Source organism: Vicugna pacos, chromosome 7, assembly GCF_048564905.1.
Source record: "Vicugna pacos chromosome 7, VicPac4, whole genome shotgun sequence".
Lineage (NCBI taxonomy): Eukaryota > Metazoa > Chordata > Mammalia > Artiodactyla > Camelidae > Vicugna > Vicugna pacos.
In genome coordinates, this window is record NC_132993.1 from 44,826,501 (window position 1) to 44,848,635 (window position 22,135).

At 38.2% G+C, this 22,135-nt stretch overlaps 1 protein-coding gene across 1 annotated transcript; it reads left to right on the top strand.

The window, feature by feature from the left end:
* The first annotated feature begins 18,401 nt into the window (after positions 1 to 18,401).
* On the top strand, positions 18,402 to 21,821 carry NPVF (neuropeptide VF precursor). The gene is made up of 3 exons (XM_006201822.2): positions 18,402 to 18,539; positions 19,676 to 20,082; positions 21,770 to 21,821. Exons 1-3 carry the CDS (start codon positions 18,402 to 18,404, stop codon positions 21,819 to 21,821), a joined length of 597 nt encoding a protein of 198 aa, XP_006201884.2.
* Positions 21,822 to 22,135: the final 314 nt, after the last annotated feature.

Genomic DNA, 22,135 nt, shown 5'->3' on the forward strand with positions numbered 1-22,135 from the left:
CATTGAGAGTGTTGTCCATGGCAAAGGTGATTCAGCCCACTGTGCTGCAGTTGGTCTTCAAGAATCGTCACTTGGGTGGCTGCTGCCACCCAGTGGACACTATCAACTATCAACTTTGCTGAACCACCAGTGAACTAGGTGACTCTTAGGTCAGACCACAGACTTGATTACTCACAGCACAGTAAGCATCATGAGCATTAGCATGCTTACATTGGTTCCCCTTGTCCCCAAGTCCCATGAGAGCAACATGAAGGACCCAGATAGGTACCTGCACGTGAAGTCACAATACACGCATTTAAAACATCATTACCCATTAGGTATTCAGCAGCGGAAACCACAACAGTACACTAAATTGACCCAGAAGCCCAACCCAGTAGGCCACTAAAGCTTTCCTTTCCCACTTTGAACAGTGTGCAAATAATGAAGTGTATTGCACTGTAGGAGAGAAACACTAACCTTCAAGAATCTACTAGTATTATAGCAAGTGTTAAGCAAGTCTGCTTTTTGTCCCAGAGGGAGATACTACCACATCCTTCAAAGTTGCTCACTGCAGATACGACCCTAAGACATAGCCTAGGTTAAGGCATTCTTGGCATCCTTAGCAAGATGTGTAGAAGCAGGATAGACCTACGGAAGAATTTCTCCCAACAACCACCACCTCTCTGGTTTAAAAAAAAAAAGATAGTAATTTTAAAAGGTCTGTGTTGTAGCATTTACGAATCTCCTGGTTTAAATACTCCCACCACGACTAACTTCAACGTACCATTGTGACATCACTCAAGTCACAGTTGGGAAGAAATGAACACCACTTGCTGAACTGCCCATTGAGAATTCTTACTTGAATCAATCATTACTATTATTGCTGTCCTTGATTTGAAATGCATATCTGAATCTTTTATTAGTTCTCAATATGATTTCACATGCTATTATTTCTCCTGTTTTCAAAATGTATTCCTACATAACTTTTTAGATGTATATGATCCTTTTTTTGCAGTTTATTTACATGTAGTACAAGAGCCTTCCTCCTCTGAGGATCCTAAAATAATTTCTAAAAAAGTTTGGAGGGGAAATATTGGATTATATTTACAGGTAAAAAAGAACCCATAAAACTGAAATGTTGAATACTGGAGGTTGGTAGTTCCAACCTCTGACTGATAGTCAATCCCTCAAATTTCTTTCTGCATCTTTAGTAAACCATTAATCCCACATTTATAATTTCTGAGTCTGTGGTCATTTTTTCCAACATTATCTGATTTTAATTTTCTTCACAATACTTATTGCTCTCTTAAATTTCCTGCTTTTTTCCCGTACTTTGTTGATTGTCTTACTGCCTTTAGAATGCAAAAACAAGAATTTTGTCTATCTTGTTTACCACTTAGAATAGCACCTACCATGTGAAAGATAAAAAATAAACAATAAATAATGAATTTTGCTTCCTGTTCTAGTACTTATTCCAACTCACTATGCTGTCTCCACATTCAGTCACTTTTTGGATGGTGCTCATGACAGAGAGCAATCAAGATGGCAAACAGAAGCTCCAAAATTTTCCCTCTTATAATTGGACTTTCACTGGGTTTCAGGACATCTGATATCCCAATGGTGTCACTCACACACTTTGTAAAACCCAACAAGTCATTGAACCTTTCTATGCCTCAGTTTCCCCATCTAGAATGCTCAAGGATCTCTGAAAGAACGGCTTTGGTTTTCATTGCCATCTCTGGGACTGTGCAGTGCTAAGTACATATCAATGAGCTTCTCCCATTCTGAAAACATCTTTGCCTCTGGAGGGTGGTGGGAGAGTAGAGATGAACAGCTGTAGTTTTGCTTTTCTGTCACCTACTGGGGTGATTCAGAAATTCTGAAGATTCTTTGAAGGCAATTTCTTAGCTTCTCTTCAACCAAGATTCAAACCATTCTTCTGAAAAGTTTCCCAAACTCATCCATTATTTGTCTACAAAGTGGCGTTAATAACACCTACATCACAGGGTTGTGGTGACAATTAAATTAGACAATGTAAATCAATGGTTCTCAAAGTGGGGTCCCTGGACGAGCAGCGTCAGCATCACCTGCCAACTGGCTAGAAATGCAAATTCTTGGGCCCCACCCCATTCTGCAGCAGAGGCTCTAGGTTTGCCCAGCAGTGTTGGTTAACAAACCTTCCAGGTGATTCTGATTCACATTAAAAAAAAAATCTGAGAGCCACTGACAGAGATGAAATCAGTTGACATTTATCTGACCATTAAGTATCTGCTTTTCACTTATTCATTGAGATTTATTAGCCACCCGAACCAATCCCAGCTAAGCTGCCGAATTATTTATCCCCACCCTACTTAGCAGATGTGAACAGTGGGCGGGAGATGGGAACAGACCCTGCTCTAAAACCCAACTATAAAATGCTTGTTTTGTCTGCTTTTCCTCCTCTCCACAATTATTGCAATTTGACAAAATTTTACCTCCATGTTTATTTTTCTTTCTCCTGTCTTTTTCTTTGTCAAAGAGTTGTTTCAATAGAAATTTTAGGCATACATGAGTAGCGAGATGGTCGCCCACAAGGCAGATTCTAAGGAGGCCAGTAGTACTTGAGGCAATACAGAGAGAGGAACACAGGCCTCAGAGTCAATCAGCCCTCAGCTCACACCAGGGGGGTGGCACCGGACAAGTTAGTCTTGGTGAAGCCTCAGTTTTTCAAATAAAAAATCGGGTTAACAATAAGAAAAGCCTCCATTTACTGAGTATCTCCCAGGTGCCAGGCAATATACCTCCCAGTATATGCCAGGCATTTTACATTTGATGTGTATTACCTCGTTTAAACCAAAACCATGAATTATCTTTTTTTTCTTTAAATATATCTTATTTAAATGCTTCTAAAATTTTTGACATGATTTTACAACATTCAGGGCCCATCATTTCCTTTTCCAATGTAATTAAATGATAGTAAAGACACTTTGTGGGAAAGTAGTATCTAATTAATAACTAGTTTTTCAGCAAACTCTGCTAGAATGCCCCAATTCCATTATGTGAGTGATAACAGCTGGAAAAATGAGGCTAATTTTGCTGCAGGTTTAAAGAAAGAGGAAATAATCTTTAAACAGTGGTGTATCTGTGCTTTGCAGTAGAAGTTCTTAGTTCATAGTTAATTGAAAAGGCAAGTTGCTGTTGAATTTTGAAAATCCTGGCAGAGTTTTTAAAAGTAATTTAATGTAGCATTTTATGGTTGCTTTTGTAGTTTAGAATTTGTGATGGATATCAAGGGATGTATATGCCTCCTGATCCCTTAGATTTAATCAGACTTCTCACTTGCTTGCTTGCATAATGGTTTATGGTACCTTTGATGATTTGCAGCCAACCTTGCACTTTTAATAATTTACTGTAAAAGCATTTAATTTTTAATGGATAAGAATGGATAAGAGGTAACTTTTGCATTAGAAAGTGCTCTCCTGAAGACTGGAAAAAAGGAACAGTATATTTAAATTCCAAACATTATTGAAAAACATGAGTCTTTTATTACCAAGATGAAATGCATAATTGAAGAACATACCTAACCCAAAATTATTGTTCATGCCTTATTTAACCAAAAGATAGCATTGCTTTCATGATGCTATCATGAGGACATTTTTTCAAATTCTCATTTTTTTCTTATCATCCATACTGTTCTCAATATTCTGTTCCACTAGATAAAGCATACCTGCCACAGGGTGAGAATTTACGTTATTTTATTACATCTTGCTAATCAAGAAAAGCCCACAAAAGAATAGTTTGTAAGGTCTGGTAGATAATAGAAATATCATTTTAAATTCATTTCCCTTAAAAGTTTTTCTAAGATCTCCATGTAATGTGCATACCTAGGAATGATTTCACAACTAGTCTTAAAAATATCAGAGTTTCCATGTGGAAAGAAAAATGGGAAGATGCCAGGATAAATATTTTTTAAGACTTCATGGAGGACAAAACATATCTTGCCTTCAGAGGCACATAAAACAAAAAATGTTGCAATTGCCGAATAATCCCTTTTTCAGATATGCCATATGTAAAAATAAAAATGGCTTCACAGGACTGCTTTCTGGGGAATCAACTAACAGCCTACAACCCTGGAAACTTATTCTACTCTTCTAACATTCCACAGCTGACTGTCTCCAAGCCTACCCTGAAATGGGCTACAGGGAGAATTCTGACGGTCAACGGTCCAAGTCTGAGCTCTGTTTCTGGACTCCCTTTGGAATTCAGACATCAGAGCAGTTGCGTGAGAATGTGAAACACATTCTCTTTGTTTTGGTCTTCAAATAGTCTTGGTCTAAACCCTACCCAGAGGATTGGGTCCCAGGAACCCTTGGTACTTAGCCAAGGAGTCTGTGCCCTGTCATAATTACCCTATCTAAAGATGAAAGTTTGAAGATCCAATCACCATTTCCATGCTAGGTTTCCTGGAATGAAGCAGCAAGTGCTAGACTTAACTGGTTAACAAGGACTCTATCTACTGCCCACCATCTTTTGGCTTCCTGGCAGGGGTTACCTATAAAACAGCTCCTTTCTTTATTAGCCAGATCTATATCTCCACCCCAGCTAATGAACAGAAACTTCTAGGTCTAATCAATTGTCCTCCAGATTTGAGAAAGCAGGAATTGCTCCTGCCCAGACAAATTCAGAGGCATCTAAGTTGGGTGGCTTTACCAATAACATACACACACATCTTTTTCTTCTCTCCAGCACTCAAATTCTTTATCTCCCATCACTAACATAGACTTTTAGAAGTAGAGAGCCCTTAGAGATCGTCTAGCAATCCACAGAATTTTCACCTGAAGAAACTATGAGCTAGACAACTTGCCCAAGGTTACACAGAAGCTGGAAACCAGAGTTTTCCAAATTGAGTACTTTTCCTATTATATCATATGGTCTCACTCTTCTCTCCCTCTGTCTCTTTTCCCTCCTCCCTCATCTCCCCAACTACTGTCATCCCTTTTGTTTTTGTTTTAGGCCTTGTCATGATGCCACCAGTACCTATGAGTGTCACTTAGCTGCAGTGGTAGCCTTCATTGCTAACATTAAGTGGGGAGGTAGGGAGACAGCAGGTGTTCCTGACCCTAGTCCAATGACCTTTCTGGCTTAATTCTTTTTGTCCTCCTCCTCTTCCAATCATGTGTGCTGCCTCTTTTTTACATTTTGACAACACTGCACAATAAGCTGCTTAACCCTAGCTCATTTGCCAGCCTAGTCTCCATGACAGAAACATAATTAAGTTTCCTGGGCATATTAATTCCTCTTAACGTCCTTAGTAGGTTAGGGCTTTGTGAACCATCTTCAAAAGAGAACAGGGTAATGCAGAAAAGAATGTGATAAATGTAGCCTTCTGGGACTTTACACCCTCAAAATTTATGCCAACCAAATACATGAAGTCATACACCAAAGTGTTAACACTGGTCACTCCATGGGCATAGAACTAGAGTGGGGCAGAGTCAGGGAGGGAGATTACTATCTTTATTCTAGTCTATCTGTTCAAAGATGAAGAAAAAGAAAAAGAAAAAGGAAGAAAGGAAGAACAAAGGGAGGAAGGAAAAAAAGGAGGAAAATATGCCTAAACCACAATAAAATTTATAAGCTTAAAATTTAAAATATGTCAGAAAAAAATTTAATATTACAAATAAAATGGCTAAAAGCATAATATAGTCTAATCTATAATTCTTTAAATCTATAATGCTTGGTTTTTGGTGAAAGGTAAAAGGGTCTACAAATGTCATTTTTTCCCTTTAGCAGTTATAAAAAAAGGAAAATTCTGAGTTATGGACTCACGGAGTATAGATAAGAAAAATATCTCTGCTATGGATGGGTACTAGAATTTTTCATATATATGGCTCATGTCAATACAAGGGGAAAAACAGACTAAATAACAGTCAATCTTGTATTTTTGGCAGACTAAATGATTAACCATTTCACATAAGAGTCAATCTCAATCCAATCAACTGTATGGGAATTAGTCACTATAATGGAAAAAGTACTTAACTCCAAAGGGTTCATTCATTAATCACATATCAACACACCAGAAAGATAATTTTTCTGCTTAAGCTCCCAAGCTCTACTTAACTCATTTATCCCTTCAGCAGACATTTGCTGAACTCTGACAATGAGCCAGGCACTCTGTACGACACTGAGAATAAAAACACACTCCTTAAAATAAAGGAGACTGTAGATTAAAAGGGGGGAATTGAAAAATAAATAAATTAGCTCATGATCTAAACATTGATATGGACTTGAAAAAAATGCTGTGGGGTAGAGAGCAAAGGGATGAACTACATATTCATTCTAGGGCAAGTAAAGAAATTTTCACAGAGGAAGTGACATTTGAGTCAGAACTTAAAGGATGAATTGAAATTCATCTCAAAGTTTCCAGTGAAAATTAAAGCCTAAAAATCAGAGGCCAAGGTGATGAACACCTCCATTAGGCCAGCATTTCCCAATGTGTTACAGATCTTATTTGGGAAAAAAAGGATTTCATGGTCAAAAGAAAGTCAAGAATGCTGGATTCTGGGGGAAGGGGGTGGGAGGGGGTAAACTGGGAGTTCAAGATTTGCAGCTGCTAACTAATATATATAAAATAGATAAATAACATCATACTATGTAGCACAAGGAACTATATTCAATATCTTGTAGTAACTTATGGTGAAAAACAATATGAAAATGAATATATGTATGTTCATGTATGACTGAAGCATTATGCTATACACCAGAAACTGACACTGTAAACTGACTATACTTCATTTAAATATATATATATACCAAAAAAAAAAAAGAATGCTTGGTTCTAACCCATTTAACAGTTTTCTTTATAGCAAGACTTCTCAGAACCTTTACACCCTAAAATGTATACCAACCAAATATATGAAATGATACCCCAAGTATTGACATTGGTTACTCCATAAGCAGAGAACTGGGGTAGAGTGAAGCCACTGCACATCGCAAATCTAGAGAAGAGGGACATAGTGCAGTGATTCTCAGGCTTAGGAAAGCCCTCTCTTCTTTATAGAACTTAGGGTATTTTGTCTATGTACACACTCTGTGTCTGTATTTTTGTAGTCTGTACTCATGGATATATTTTCATGCATGTTTTGGACCAAGATAAAAGGTAATTATATGCTCCACTAATGAATATTAGAATCCCTGCTGAAAAAGCAGCAAATGAGTCTTAACATTTATTATCACTGGTACTTATTATATTGGTATCAACACTGCAATCATTCTCGTCCAAAAAGGTTGTCACTGTCTCGTAAGATTCTAAAGAGACTCTGCCACCATTTTTTTTTTTTTTTGGTGTCAGCATTATAAGAAGACTAGAAATCCCAGAGTAAGACGAATGATACACACACATGTGGTTGGTAATTATGTACTAAATAACCAAACCAAACCAAAGAGCAACCCAGAAATCACTTTTCTTCTTTGTATAATGATCAACAAATAATTAATAATCAGACCTCCCTTCATACTCGCTGTGTATATGTGAAATAGTATGTACTGAATTATGCTTTTTCTATTTGTGAATAAAGGTGCAATGTAAGTATATTTTAAGGAGCACTTAATATTAATAAAAAGGGGCAAATGCAAATGGCCTAGATAACATAGTGAAAGATGGATGACCCGGTGGGTCACTATTCCTATGAACAGAACTTCAGGAACTGCAGAAAAAGAAAGACTTCAGGCCTGTTCCATGACACTATTTAAAGCGTGTGCTACCTGTATAATAGGCTGGAAAGGGACTATTCAATTGATGAAGGGAGATTTAGATCTATGACTTACATTATCATGATGAATCCTGTATTAATATTAAAGTTCTATCCATCATATTGGAAATTTCCCTTGAGGGTTTTTAACATTTCCCTGGTGACTGCCTTAATATGTAAATCAATGCCAACCTGAGCAGAATCCTTGCTTATAACTTTTTCTATATTATTTTTTTCCCATTCTATTTCTGTGCAAATTGAGCCCTTCTTAGTTTTAGAAAAAAGAAAGACACCTTTTTTTCAGATGATCCAAGTTCATATTGCTCTCACAATTCCAGTGTTTCCTATTTTGCTTTTGTTTGCTGATAGTAAAATTAGCAGCAGTGAGAGGTCTGCTCAGTCGGCTTAGGAAACTTGGCTCAAGCTGTTAGAACAAGCAATAAATGCTGGCCAGCTTATATTTTGTAGCCTGTAAAATGTTGGATACCATAGCTCAGATTCTTTGGTCAGTGGCCATAGTCTGCAAATGTCACATTTCATCAAAATCACTTCACAACTGTCGTCCACATGCCTGTTCAGAGAGAAGGTGATGCAACAGGATCCATGGAAAGAAGTTGGTCTCTCAGTACTAATTTGCAGTGTTTTAGGAAGAATGCTGTACCCAGTTTTAGGGTGTAAAAATAATCAGGGGAACTCCTTGACCCTAATTACAAGATGCTCCAAATTGAAGTGCATTTGAGTTTTAGAGTAGGGGGTAAAGGAAAAGAATAACAGTTTAAGAATCACTCACTAGGCTCTATTCCCTCTTCTATGCCAGAAAGAAAACCAAGACGATAAAGTCCATCTTCTGCCAGACTTTCAATGATGCTCTCCTCTCTCCCAGCCTGCATCCCACTTCCTCTTCTCCCCACCTGCAGTGGACTCTAGAAGACAGTAAGGATAACAGCAGCAGCGGTAGCAGCAACCAGTACCCAACACTCTGGGGGGAAATTTCTGGGCTGATGACTCAAGCCAGCCCTGCAGAGCATTTGCTCAACTTTTTCTCCAAATGAGCTGTTCAGGAATCTTTGATGGGGCCACTGAACAGAGAGCACAAGGACACTGAGTAGCTACCCTTCACTCTACAACTTAATTTTGTTTCAGAATGTAGCCAAGCAACATCACCCTCCCCAACTTCCTTTTCACAATTTACCCCTCAGGTTTCCCAGAGGAGGGTATGTATCCTCTGCCCAGAGGGAGAGGGGTCAGCATAACTAACCTAGAGCATGCTGAACTTTCTTTACTAGTATGTAGTTAAAGGGGAGAGGGTGTGGGGCCAAACGGTCAGCCTCTTCGTTGGAGAGCACCTACTGCTAGCAATGGAAGGAGAAATTACCTGGCAGATTTTTCATTTGAAAAACTTTATAAATTTTTAAATCTTACTCTTTCAAAATGAGCCATAAATGGGTCAAATGATACAGAATTGTAAAATGGATGTGATATGAATTCTTTATAATTATGGAAATGGCAGCTTCCTTATTGGTTACATGAGTCACGTAACATGTAATTCCTTGTCTTGGGTTATTAATAATAGATACACAGTTATCAAATTGTTTTAATGAACACTTCTAAAATACTTTCTGTCACTAAAAGCAAATATTCTATTGTAGACAGATATTCTTGTAGGACTGAACTAGGATATCCCATTATTACTACTTCTAATTTAGTGTAAATACTATCAAAAAAATTGACAGAGAACACTGAAGCTAATTACCAAAAGAATATATGCTTATATTTAGAATTATACATGAGTCTTATTTTACTATCTCTAAAATAAACACTTCTTACTGATCTCTACACAGTTCATTATATAAGTAAAGAAAGCTGTGCAGTGTTTCCAAGGTACTCTACCCAAGTATCAGGCAAAGAAGGGTAAAACTGCCAACTTAACAGAAAAATAAACTTTTGCTCAAAAGGCAATGAAGCATTCTACTCTGGGTCACAGAACTCACCTGATCTTAGTAAACTCAGTGTGAAGAAATGAGACAAGCCAGTATGACCACAGCAGTATAAAAGGCATGAAACATTTAGGAAAGAAGCTCAAGTTAAAAAAGAGTTCAGGATCATTTAGGGACCAAACCACCTGGTCTTGAAATTCTCAGGACAGTGCTTCATATCTGGTGCTGAGCATAATGCTGGAAACAGGAGCACCTCCAAATGCCAAAGAGAAACACCTGAGCCAGGGCTCTCACCTGCCAGGGGAGAAAGGGAATCTTACGGGCTCTCGAAGTTGGCACTGCTTTTGATGGATATATGGAGAAATAGCTGGGAATAGTGCCCTTGGCTGCCCCTAGGGAAGGAAGATCTTTAGAATTTGTTTTGTTTTGTTTTGTTTTGATTATCAAAGCCCACATGAGCCACAAAAATATCACACAAGAACACCTGCTTGCAAAAACAAAGGCCCAGATGGCACCAATGAAGCAATGTCTGCCACTATCCCCGGGCTAGCACCATTACAGAGAAACAGAGAAATACCCACACCAACACAGGATGGTTAAGATGCCCTCTGACTGCAAGTCAGAACTTAGTTTTTTACCAGCTTGGAAAGTAGTTTTCCTCTGCACAGGGAACTCGATTCAGGGAGAGAAGGGTTCAGATTCTCCCTTACACTCTCTTTCCTGCTGTCTTGGCTTCTGGATCGTTTTTCTTGCTGATTTGTACTGTCTTCCCAGTAGCACCACACACCCCCAACTTTTCCACAGGTTTGCAATTGGATCTTCCATGTTAGTGCAACGTGACTCATCCCTGGCCACAGATGACTGGTTCAGGATGGAGCAGGCACCTTATCTAGACTGGGCCAATCAGAATCCTTCCTGGCATTTTGAATCTGGAACTGAGATGAGGCAGTTTCTCGTGGGGTGACTGAAACTGAGGATGTGTAAACTCAGAAGTTACTGGCAAACACAGAAGTAGAATGATCAAAACAGCAGTAGGAGGGGATAATGAACCTGATGCACAAAGAAAAGAAGTAAGAATCCAGTAGAAAGTCCCAACAGCAATTTGAGTCCTAGGCTCCTGATGTTCTATGGGCCCCAATCTCATTCATAAGACATCCCAGCATCCTTATAATAAATTCCTCATTTTGTTTAAACACATTAGAAATTTCAGTAATGTGCAACCAAGGACTTCTGAGTAATCTATCAGGTAAAGGAGAGACTAGTTTTGCAGCTGTGCCAATAATGAAATCCTCAACTATAAAACATTTACAAGAACACGAAAGTGCTCGAGTCAGGATGGTCCAAAGTGGGCCCATGGTGAATTCTCTTCTATTCCATCCCTTGCCGTGCCCTGTTTGGCCTGTATATGTATCAGGGACTGCCTAGAATTCTAGGACTTCTTTTCCCTGGATATTTTTATCCAGATGAGATCAGGTTAAGATATCCATTAGGGAAAGTTTCGAAGTGGTAAGTTTAAACAAACAAATCAGCCTGAAGTATATGAAAACATCCGCCAGCTCTCGACCTAGAGGTTGGGGAATGGGGCACGGACAGAGGGGATATTCACTGGAAGATCCACATTAATCTCCTAGTCCCAGGCTTTTAGATCATGGATCATTAGCAACTGCTATCATTAAATCAGAGAGGGTTCTACCAGGGCCCATCAGCCAAAGCCCGCTATTCTTAAATTGCTCTGGGTCATTCAAGCCTATGTTTATAATCAGCAATTGTTCCTAGAGATGGTATGCCTGCTTGTGCATCTAAATATGTTTGGAAATCTTTACCAGCTTTGTCTATTTTCTTTATTATAGGTACTCAAAGCGGAATATCTGATTTCTTAAATTCACCTGGTACAAAACCCAGTATAGAATTAAATCCAGTAGATATTTAATAGTATTGCTTTAACATTTATTTAGTTCATTTAACCTCAGTAAGTATAGAACTTTCTGTCTAGATCTCACTTTTTACAATCAGGATATTACCAGAAAATTATCTCCTTTAATTAAATTTATACCCAAAGTCACTGTAGGTTTAAAAGTATATTTTTAAGGGCTCCTCCAAAGACAACTATTTGGCCAAGGGTTTTTCTGTTTGCTTGCTCAGAATTGGTTGAGTTTTATTTGTCATGAAATTGAGTTTGACCAGCAGAATTGCCATGCTGTAATTCCTGGCTGTGTCATGGACATATGCCTTTGGGGGTCCAATAAAACCATAGTTGAAGGGAAGTGTAACCCCCTCCTCAGTGATGAAGTCCAGCCACTGTACTCCAAGGGATACAAGGCCCACTGGTACATGAGCTCAGAGCTAGAGCAGAGTGACAGGAAGTATGGCCAAAGCCAAAGGAAGTAATGGAAAAGAATAAAGTCCAAGTGCCTGTTTGTTAGTGCAAAGGTGATCAGAGCCAGGCCAGCTTCTGCTCAGAACCAAGATAATTGCTTAGCTGCTATGGACCTTGCAGAAACTCTTACCAACAGCCCTCAGAAGCACAGAAACCACATGACTTCCAATCAAAAAGGAAAAAGCAAATGAACAACAACAACCCACTCATATGCTTATTTCAACTCTTTCATTTTTTTTATGAGAGGTGAAAGAGCATCTAGGAAGGTCCACTTGAGTGATGATGCTAATTTTTATTGGTTATCCATTTGCCCTTATTCCTATGTTTGAGATAAGAAACAGTTGTCTTTTTAATCATCCTCCAAAACCTACATCAGTGTAGGTTTAAGCAACAGATTTCTTCCCCAGTAAAGGTGTGGAAGCCAGGCTATAGTGGAAAAAGTTAGCCTAAGGACTAGGCTAGGCCCTTCATAAGCTATTCAAAGTCTCACACGCTCTTTCTTTTAAAGCAAACTATTATTTGAAGAACACATTTCACATTTTTAGAGCAAAATCCTTCAAAACAAAGATTTAAAAAAACCAAAGATATTGAAAAAGCACACACTTTGTAAGAAACTATATTATTCTGCTCAGGTTGGAATGAAAAGATGGCTGCTTGCTTATTTTAAAAATATCAAAAGCCAAGACTGGCCAAAAACAGAGAAAAAAAATCCCAGCAAAGGTCTTAGTTTCCATTACCTGTATTTGTATAAAAGCTATGTGTTGTTTTAACTCAACATCTGGTCTTTGTCCCTCATGTAGAGAATTCTGAGTTCTCTTGACATTTTAGCAAGCGGTACCACAACCCCCTGCCAGGCTAGTAAAAATCACACATTTTTCCTGCAAGGAAAAGAATGTCAATAAAAATGAAACATTAAAAAACATAAAAGCTTGGGTTGGAAAGCTGTGCTGTAGAGTCTGCTTCCTAATCAGCCTTGCACAATTGCTTTACAATTTCTTTAAACATTACCACTCCATTTGTTTGAAAAATCTAATACTGATACTGCAAGTTTGTTCAATATATTGTTCTAAAATATGTCCTTTAGATGTAGGGACCTTGCCATTTAATCAACCTTCTAGAATAGATCATGTGAATTAATTTTTATAAATATTTAATGTTTATCCTTATATTGTACAAATTGATTCTTTAAGTTGCTTCAACTAGAATTGAATTTCAACTGCTTTCACTACATAGAGGAATAATCTTTGTCTCACATTCACATCAGTACCTTCCAAGGCCCTGGCATTGTAATCTGTCACAGTAAAAAGCACAGAAGTAAATACAATCCTGCTACCAAAATATGACAAGCTCATTATAACAAGCCACTCATAAATTCTGAAACAAAGGCACCACCATACATTTTAAAAATAACAATTTTATGCAATTTGCATAGGGATATTTTTGTTTGGAACCAAGGCAGGTATTTCTCTTTGCACATGTAATCCTGAAATAAATTATACAGTAATACCACCAACCACCTCTAAAGAGGGCCAGAAATTAGTTAATAAATGGTTGCAAAATACTTTGCAAGCATGAAATGCAAATAAGACTATAATGGCCATCAATTCTTCTGCATAGCGTAACAATTGGATTATGTTAGAGGGAAAGGAAGAAATAAACAGGGTTAAAAGGCAAGTGCCCAGGAAGTAAATGACGGGGTTGAGGTGAGGAGAAGGGCTCTATAATGAGGTTTCTCTGGATATTAAAATTCATCACCACTTTGGTAGACCTCACCACGGCCTCAGGGTAAATGTGTAGAGTGAGCCGGCCCTTCTACATAAAGATTTAAAAACATACAGCCATGGCACAAAAACAACCTCTTATTTGAAGTATTTTACTAGAGGTTCGGATAAACCAGAGCCTTATAAGTCCTAAACCCAACTCAAGTCAGCTCAGTTCCCGACTGGTGGAAATGATTTGTCCCCTCCTCCAACTGCCTGCCAGAGGTTAGGGTGCAGCTAGTGGGCATGGACAAATTATAAGCAATCAGAGAACCCTTTTCTGTGCTCAGCCAGTAGGCCTATGTAGTCTGCCTGGTGAGAGACCCTGATGCATGGTCAGGAAGCCCTCCTTGGAGCCGTGCAGTCCCCCTATACACCCTTCCTGGTGTTTGGGCCCAGCAACATGGCAGCAGACATTTTGAACTTATCAAGCTGCATGCTCCATTACAACAGAATAAACCTAAACTCGCATCCAACCTGCTTATACCTGGCTATCCACATAAAGATCTTAGTCTGGAAAAGCCTTAGATATGAATCCTCAACAACAGAATGTTAAGATGTTATGACTTAAGGAGCTTGTTTATAAGGTCTGAAAATGTATAAGTCTCAGTAAAGAGAAAACTCTGGTCAATGGCCAAAACTAGGAAAAATAATTAGCAAGCAACTTCAGTTAATTCCTACTCCCTATCCTAATGAAAAATTTATTCATTCATTTAGAAATAAAATTCCCTGAGCATCTGTGAGATAAACAATAGAAATACTACTATGCTCTGCATAGCAAAGTCCTGCCCTCACACAGAGCAGCGGAAGAGGAGACAAGGAAACGGGACAAGTCAAAGAAAAGAGCCATGGTAGGGAAAAATAAAGAGCCATTTATTGGAGCAGGAAATCAGGAGAGACTTCTCACAACATACGATACCTCAGCTGAGACCCAAACAATGAATCGATGTCAGGAGAGAGGAGAGTGGATAAACACTCCATGCACAGGAAAATCACGGGCAGAGGCCTGGAGGCAAGAGAAAGCTCATCTGTTTGAAGAATAGAAAGAAGTTTGTCATAAAACAGAGTTGGTAGAGAGCGGTAAGAGATAATGCTGGAGAAATAAGCAGAGAACAAGTCCTGAGGAGCGGGCTAAGGGATTCCGAGGGGAGTGGGAAACTATTCAAAGGACTTAAGGAATAAATTGTAAATATATTGTATTTTATAAAACTTTTTCTGATTGTATTGTGGAGGAGGAATTGGAGAGGACCAAGAGAAAATGATGAACTGAGTAACAGCCATGGGGATGGAGAGAAGTGAACACATGTAAGAGCTATTGAGAACTTAGGAGAGAACAGACTTGAATGGGCAGACTCGCATCTTGAGTGAGTGTTCAGAGGGCTTGTGTTCAAGATTCTGGACCTGCCACCTATAGGGAAAGTTACTTACTCTTTCCACATTTTAGCTTCCTTTTCTGTAGAGTAGGAACAATAAACGTATCTGCTCATGGGATTATTATGAAAGACAAACAAGTTAATTCACAAAGTGCTTACAATAGTTCCTGGCACGACAAGTTGTCAAAAAATATTAGCCATTATTATTGAGTACAATAGCTCAAAACTAGAAAAACACAATTGTTCATTAACTGTAGAATGGGATGTGGAAGAAAAGAGGAGGAAATAGTTAAGGATCTCACGAAGGATTTTAGCTTGGATAAATGAGTGGATGACAATAGCTGTGCCAGTTATTGCCTTTCAGCTCCAAATCTACCCTTTATTCCTTCATTGATAATGGAGATGGACCCAGTAAGCATTTCTCCTTTGCAGCTGGCACAATTTTAAGCTTTGTCAGTAGAAGGCATAGGAGGGATACTGCAAGAGGAAGGGAGTTCTCATCCTGGTCCAGGTTTGCTTCTTCGTGCTCCAACACACAGCTGCCAGCAATACATGGGGGACATCCAGTAACACTCACCCACCTCCAGTTTCAATGGCAGGTTCCCATTGAATCTCAGAGACACCCCGGGGGTTGCCTTCTCAGCATTGGCCCATCTGCACCACAGAAGGGTATCTCACACTTGTGATTATGGACAGGGGTGACCCAGCAGACTCCTGCGCCAGCCACAACTTCTCCAACATAGCCTGAATTCCAGTCAGTTGATCCTTTCTTTGGTTATTTCCCTTGGCCCTAATGGATTCTTTACCCCTTTATAGTTAATCCCCTGTGTTAATAATTCTCTATATTAACCACTTCCTATTCACATTATGTGTGTTTTCTGTCTTCTGATATTAACCACTTCCTATTCACGTTACTGCATATTTTCTGTCTTCTGTTTGGACCATGACTGATACGGTAACTATTCATTGAAATGGGAAACACAGGAGGAGAGATAGCTATTAAACAGATAAATTCCATTTTGGACATACTGGACATGAGATGTCTGTGGGACATCCCAACAACACTGTCTGGCAGGAAGCTGAGTATCTAGGAGATCTCTAGCTCAGAAGTGTCCAGGATGAAAACAAAAGCTTAGAAGGGAGTAGCCTTAAAATCTCTAAAATCTTAGTAAATGAAGCATGTCTGTTACATGTCAGGGAGATAGATTTTTTATTTTGTATGCTCGTGTGCCTCATCAAGAATCTCTAAATGTGCTATGTATATGGCAGCACATTTCATCAAAAGATTTATGGTGATTTCATACTGTGTATGTTAAGTAATGTCATTTTATATCTGTTAACATTTTCAAAGCTAACTGAAGATATGGTTGAAAAGAGCCAAGCTCTATATTAATCAGATTAGAACTCTAATTACATTCCAAACTTGGAAGCTTAAACCTGGTTGAAGCAAAGGAGTAATTAGTCACATCAGCTACTCTGGATACTGACTGCAATCAGAAAAACTAATCAATGTGCCAAAACCCCAAGTAGCAGCACTGAAAACTGGTGAACTGCTGAAGTCTGAAACAACCACATACCAGCGTGTTTTGAAAGAGACCCAGCCTGATCCCTTCCACTTTTTCTAGGGTGTGAACTCAACCAACAAACTTTCTCCTTGGTTCACCCATTTCTCAAAATTTGGGTCTACTGACCACACACACACACACACAAAAAAAAGGAAGTTCCATCAGCAGTTTGCAAAGGAACAATCTGGAAGAGAAATGTATTAAATCCCTGGGGAAATTAAACCCAAATAATCCAATAACAGTGTTACAAAATTAACACTGGACTATGAGTTGAATTAATTGCCTCCCACTGTGGGGACTCTTGGCTACCACAGTCCAAAACAAATGAGACCAATGATGTCAACTGTCTTAAGAGAGGCCACAGGCAAGCGTGATCTTGGAATACCTAAATGCTTACCCACAATTGCTTTTCAACTTTCTGATTTTGGTATCTTTAGTACAGAGAAAGGCCTTCACCTCTGCCCATCTCATACCTCATACTATGGTAAGTTGGTGAGAGAAGCTACAAGTGGTACAATTCTTGATACAAAAGGTGCAATTTTATGACTTGCTCTTTCGTAAATCCACCACTAAGTGCCTATATCTAGAAGTAGCTGGGGTGTTAGAAATTGATCAACAGAGGGTGAACAAGGGTTGAATGGACAGGTGGGAACAAGGAATGAATTCTCTAGAAACTAGGCAGGCAGTCCGGTGATAAGGCAGGTCTTTAAGAATACCAGTCAGCTGCTCTGAGGGACTTGCTTTGGCATTTCAATAAATAAACATTTATTTCTGTAAATCCTTTTCTTATGCCACAATGTCAGTATGCCTGTGGCAATTCGAGATTACCTAAATAATGTGGGCCAAGGGAGCAACAAAATTAGCATGTGTGTGATTTACCAATCCTCTGCTGGGGTTCTTAAGGGGCTTGGGGTGTAAGGAAGGATGCAGCATTGTCGTAGAAATAAAATTCTGGTGATTTATATAGTTTTGCCAAATAAGGCCCACAGGGCAAATACAAAAAGCCTTGAACTGCCTCAGGTTCTCCTGAGACACTCAGTTTGTCAAAATGCCCATCACAAGGTCTTACGCATGCCCTTCATGTTTCAGCTGACATTTACTCCTGAAACTTTTTAATAACCAAACAGCATTTTACAAAAAGTTAATTAATGGCATTTTATTTGGGTCTTATGTGATTTGGAATTCTTTTCACATTCTTAATTTTGTTTGACATTTTGAAAATACTATGCCTAACTCTTTTGTGTGGATAAAAGAAATTGTTTTAACATAGCTAGCATGTATTGATTATTTTTTTTCCTTCTCCCAAGAATTGACACAAACACCAAAAACAAAATACTTTTTGTTTGGGCTCAGAGAAATGAAGCATTCTGTTTGTTTGGAATCTTAATTACGATGGCCTCAGACTTACCTAATTAAATGCTCCTCCATAATGAAGAAAATTATTTTCAAGGTTAATGAATTTGCAAGCAGAAACATTGCTGTCTTCCTAGAATGAATTATCCACATTCCTTACATATATATTTGAGATAAATACTAATCAGTGTTAGTACTTAAAACACGTGGCATTGATTTCACTGTGAAAGCAAACTTTCTTTTGTTTTTAGACAGTATAAAAAGACCACAACTTCCCTTCTTGTAGACATCAGGCTGCACATATAAACTTAATTCTAGATTTTGGACAAAATGGAAATTATTTCATCAAAACTATTCATTTTATTGACTTTAGCCACTTCAAGCTTGTTAACATCAAGTATCTTTTGTACAGATGAATTACTGAGGTCCAATCTTCACAGCAAAAAAAACTATGGCAAGTATTCTGAGGTAAGTTGTTTAACTCTAACATGAGTAGCATTAGCTATTTAATGTTTGTCCTGAGTCTAATGCTTTTGTAAAGAGTAAGGAATAAGTTTGTGTTTTATTTTTTGTCAGACTTCAGCCTTCCCATGACACTGTACTGATATAACTTCTATTTTGTAGCACAACAACAAACAGCCCACCCTCAAATGACAATTTTAGTACAGATACTTAGCAAGTGTAAGGGGCATTAATAATTTTCAATTGACTCAGAAGTACACAGTTGTAATAAACAGTTGCAGAAATAAGTACTGGACACATTTCAGCTGGATATTTGAATTGTCTTTCTATATCTAAGTAAAATGTTTATCCCTAGATGTTGGAATTCCAAGTTATTTTTATTTTCTTCTTTACGCCTTTATATAGTTTGCAAATTTGCTGAAAAGAGCTGGCATTACTTTTTACAATCAGAAAACAATTGCTTTAAAAATCTTCATATGGACAAACTTTCACAGTAAAACTAAATCTGAGTATTTGCTGTATTTTAAATGGATCCTTTAAAGTTGGTATATTAGTGGTGCAGTAATCTGCAAACCAATCGGTGTTTTACTAATTTACATACTAACAAAAATACAATCAGTTTCTTGAGAAATGCTTTTAGAGTGGAACTCTGAAGCCTCCTCCAATTGTACCCCAAAACCTGGCTAGCAGCTCTGCTTTTATGTGACCACTACTTTGGCTTCTGAAGAGAGGGAAAACAAGAGACATGGAGAGGAAGTGGAAGATGTCTCTAAAAGCAAAATATAAAAATATATGAAATATTTTATAAACAACATGAATCAAAAACTGAAAAATAACTGCAGTAAAATAAACTCTTGCTCATTTCAATACTTCATTATGTTCCTGCTATTCGAACACATTGTTACATTCACTATATATATTTTATTAATAGTTTATAGTTGTCTCACAACAGTCTAGGGATGGAGAAGCTAGATTGCTTTAAGATGCTTAATACAAATTATTTTTAAAATTCTGCACATGAAAACACAAACTTTGTTTATAGCTTTAACAATTCTACAAAGTCTGGATTTAACTTACATTGGGGTTTAAATCTATTGCTTATAACAATAATAAATTATGTTAATGATCATTTCTAACTATAGCCTAGAGGAGATACTAAGTGGGAAAAAGAAAGAAGTCTCAATTTTGAAGAATTAAAAGATTGGGGTCCAAAAAACGTCATTAAGATGAGTACACCTGCAGTCAACAAAATGCCACCCTTGGCAGCCAACTTGCCATTGAGGTTTGGAAGGACCCTGGAAGAAGAAAGAAGCACCGGGGCCATGGCCAATCTGCCTCTGAGATTTGGAAGAAATATAGAGGACAGCATCTCGGGACGTGTTCCTAATCTGCCCCAAAGGTTTGGGAGAACAATAGGAGCCAAAAGTGTCACCAAGACCCTGAGTGAGTTGCTCCAACAATCCACGCATTCGTCATCTGCCAGTAGGTTACTTTACTCCATGACATGTCAGCCCCAAGAAATCCAGAATCCTGATCAAAAACACCCAAGGTAAAATACTTGAAAACCAGTTAAAATGCATGGGCACTTATGCAGCACTAATCCAGAAACTTCCAAAAGGTTTACACTTTTCCTAGGAAGGTTAAGTTTCTTACAAGGAAAAGACACAGGGAAATAAATACTTGGAACCTAAAAACAATAGAAGGCCAGGTATAAACATGACTATAGGTAATAAGTAACGCGATAGCTTCCCCCATGCCACATAAGGGCATCCATCCCATTGCTCTACAGACACACACTAAGTAGTAACAGGTGATGACAGAATTGGGAATTTGTGCCCATGACGTACTGTCCAACATCTGACCTCTCTAACATAAAAGGTCCCACGTGAGTTGTCTGCAAGTACAATGGATGTCATTTCAATAACCCAGATCTCAAATTCAGATTTTCTCCCTCAATTTTCAATCAAAATTTTTTTCTGGATCTCATTTTATAAATAATTCCTGTTATTATAACCATTCTTTGTAGTGATAAGTATTAAGTATCTACTATATACATGTCAGAACGCAAGGTACTACAAGAGGTTAAAAAAAATTAATAAGCTACCTAACCTACCTATTATTTTCTAGTAGAGAGACTATGTTAAAAAAAATTTTTTTTGATACAAAGTAGAACATGACACTTCAGTTAAGACCTAAAGGAAGTAAGGTGGCAGGCTGTAACATCTTATCAGTGACTTTCTTAGAACACTCCTAGTTTATTTTGTTACCATGGTACTTATCCTCATCTGACATATTATATGCTTAGGTTCCATTCCCTTTTACTAGAATTGCAGTTCTTCAAATCCCATAATTTTTGTCCATTGCCATATTCCCGGGGGAGGGTATAGCTCACATGGGCAGAGCGCATGCTTAGCATGCCTGAGGTCCCGGGTTCAATCCCCAGTGCCTCCTCTAAGAATAAATAAATAAACCTAATTACCTCCCCCACCAAAAAGAAAAAAAAAAGATTAAAGAAAGGCATTGCCATATTCCCAATGCCTAGAACTGTGTCTGGCATGTAGTTAAGCCCTCAATATTCGTAAGATAAATGAAATGATATGAGAGGCACTAATAAGGTCCTATGGAAGTTCAAAAAAAGAATGTTTCTTCATGTGGGAATGTAAGGATGTTTCTTGAGTTGGACTTTGAGACTTTGAGAGGTGGCTCTATTTTGACCATTCAGAGACTAGTGGGAGGAAAGAGGATATATTCAGGCAGAAAAAGGAGTATAAGCAAAGGTCCTGAAGCAAAGTGAGCCAAGAACAGCTAGGGCTTAGTTTGGTGAGAGCAAAGGATAAGTGAAGAGGAGAGGAAAGAAGGCAAGAAGGATGGGTAAGAGCAGAGAGTGCCAATACCCAGAGCCACATAAAAGATTCTGAATGTTACTCATCAGGAAAAGGAGAACCACTGATGTTTCTGCTGAGGTCCTGAGATATTACACAGGTAGAATTTGCAACTAATCAGATGTTGGGAGTGAGGCAGTGATGAAGGAGAGAGATGAGACAATGGTAGGTCTGTCATTCTAAGCACCCATTACAAGTTCAGGATCCCATTAATATCTCACTCATTTCAAGTGCCATGCAATTCAACTCAGGTATAATTAGGCAATTAGAATCATGGCCTGCATTTTTATACGCTTTCACATGCTATTCCTATTGTTGTGATGGATGAGAACATTCTGTACGCTTACATTTTAGGAGACTGGGATTCAAGAACGTAGATGATGCAGAATTGAAACAAGAAAAGTAAGAAATCCGAAGCCTGTCCCTAAAGACAAGATAAAGCCTGTATAGTCTGCAAACAACTCTACAGTGAAGACAACAATGAATGAAGTCATGCACTCTCTTAATAGGCTATCATTCACAGCAATTTTTCCTTCTCAGTACAGCTAATATCTTGAAAGTGTGAAAAAAAATTTAAAGAATATTGTAATATAAAGATGAAATGATTTTGTCTAAATAAAAAGAGCATGGCATATACTTAAGAAGCCTCTGGTAATAGGGTGAAGGGGAGGGAGAAATAAAGAGATTGATTTAAGCCACATCACTATCCTATAAACACAA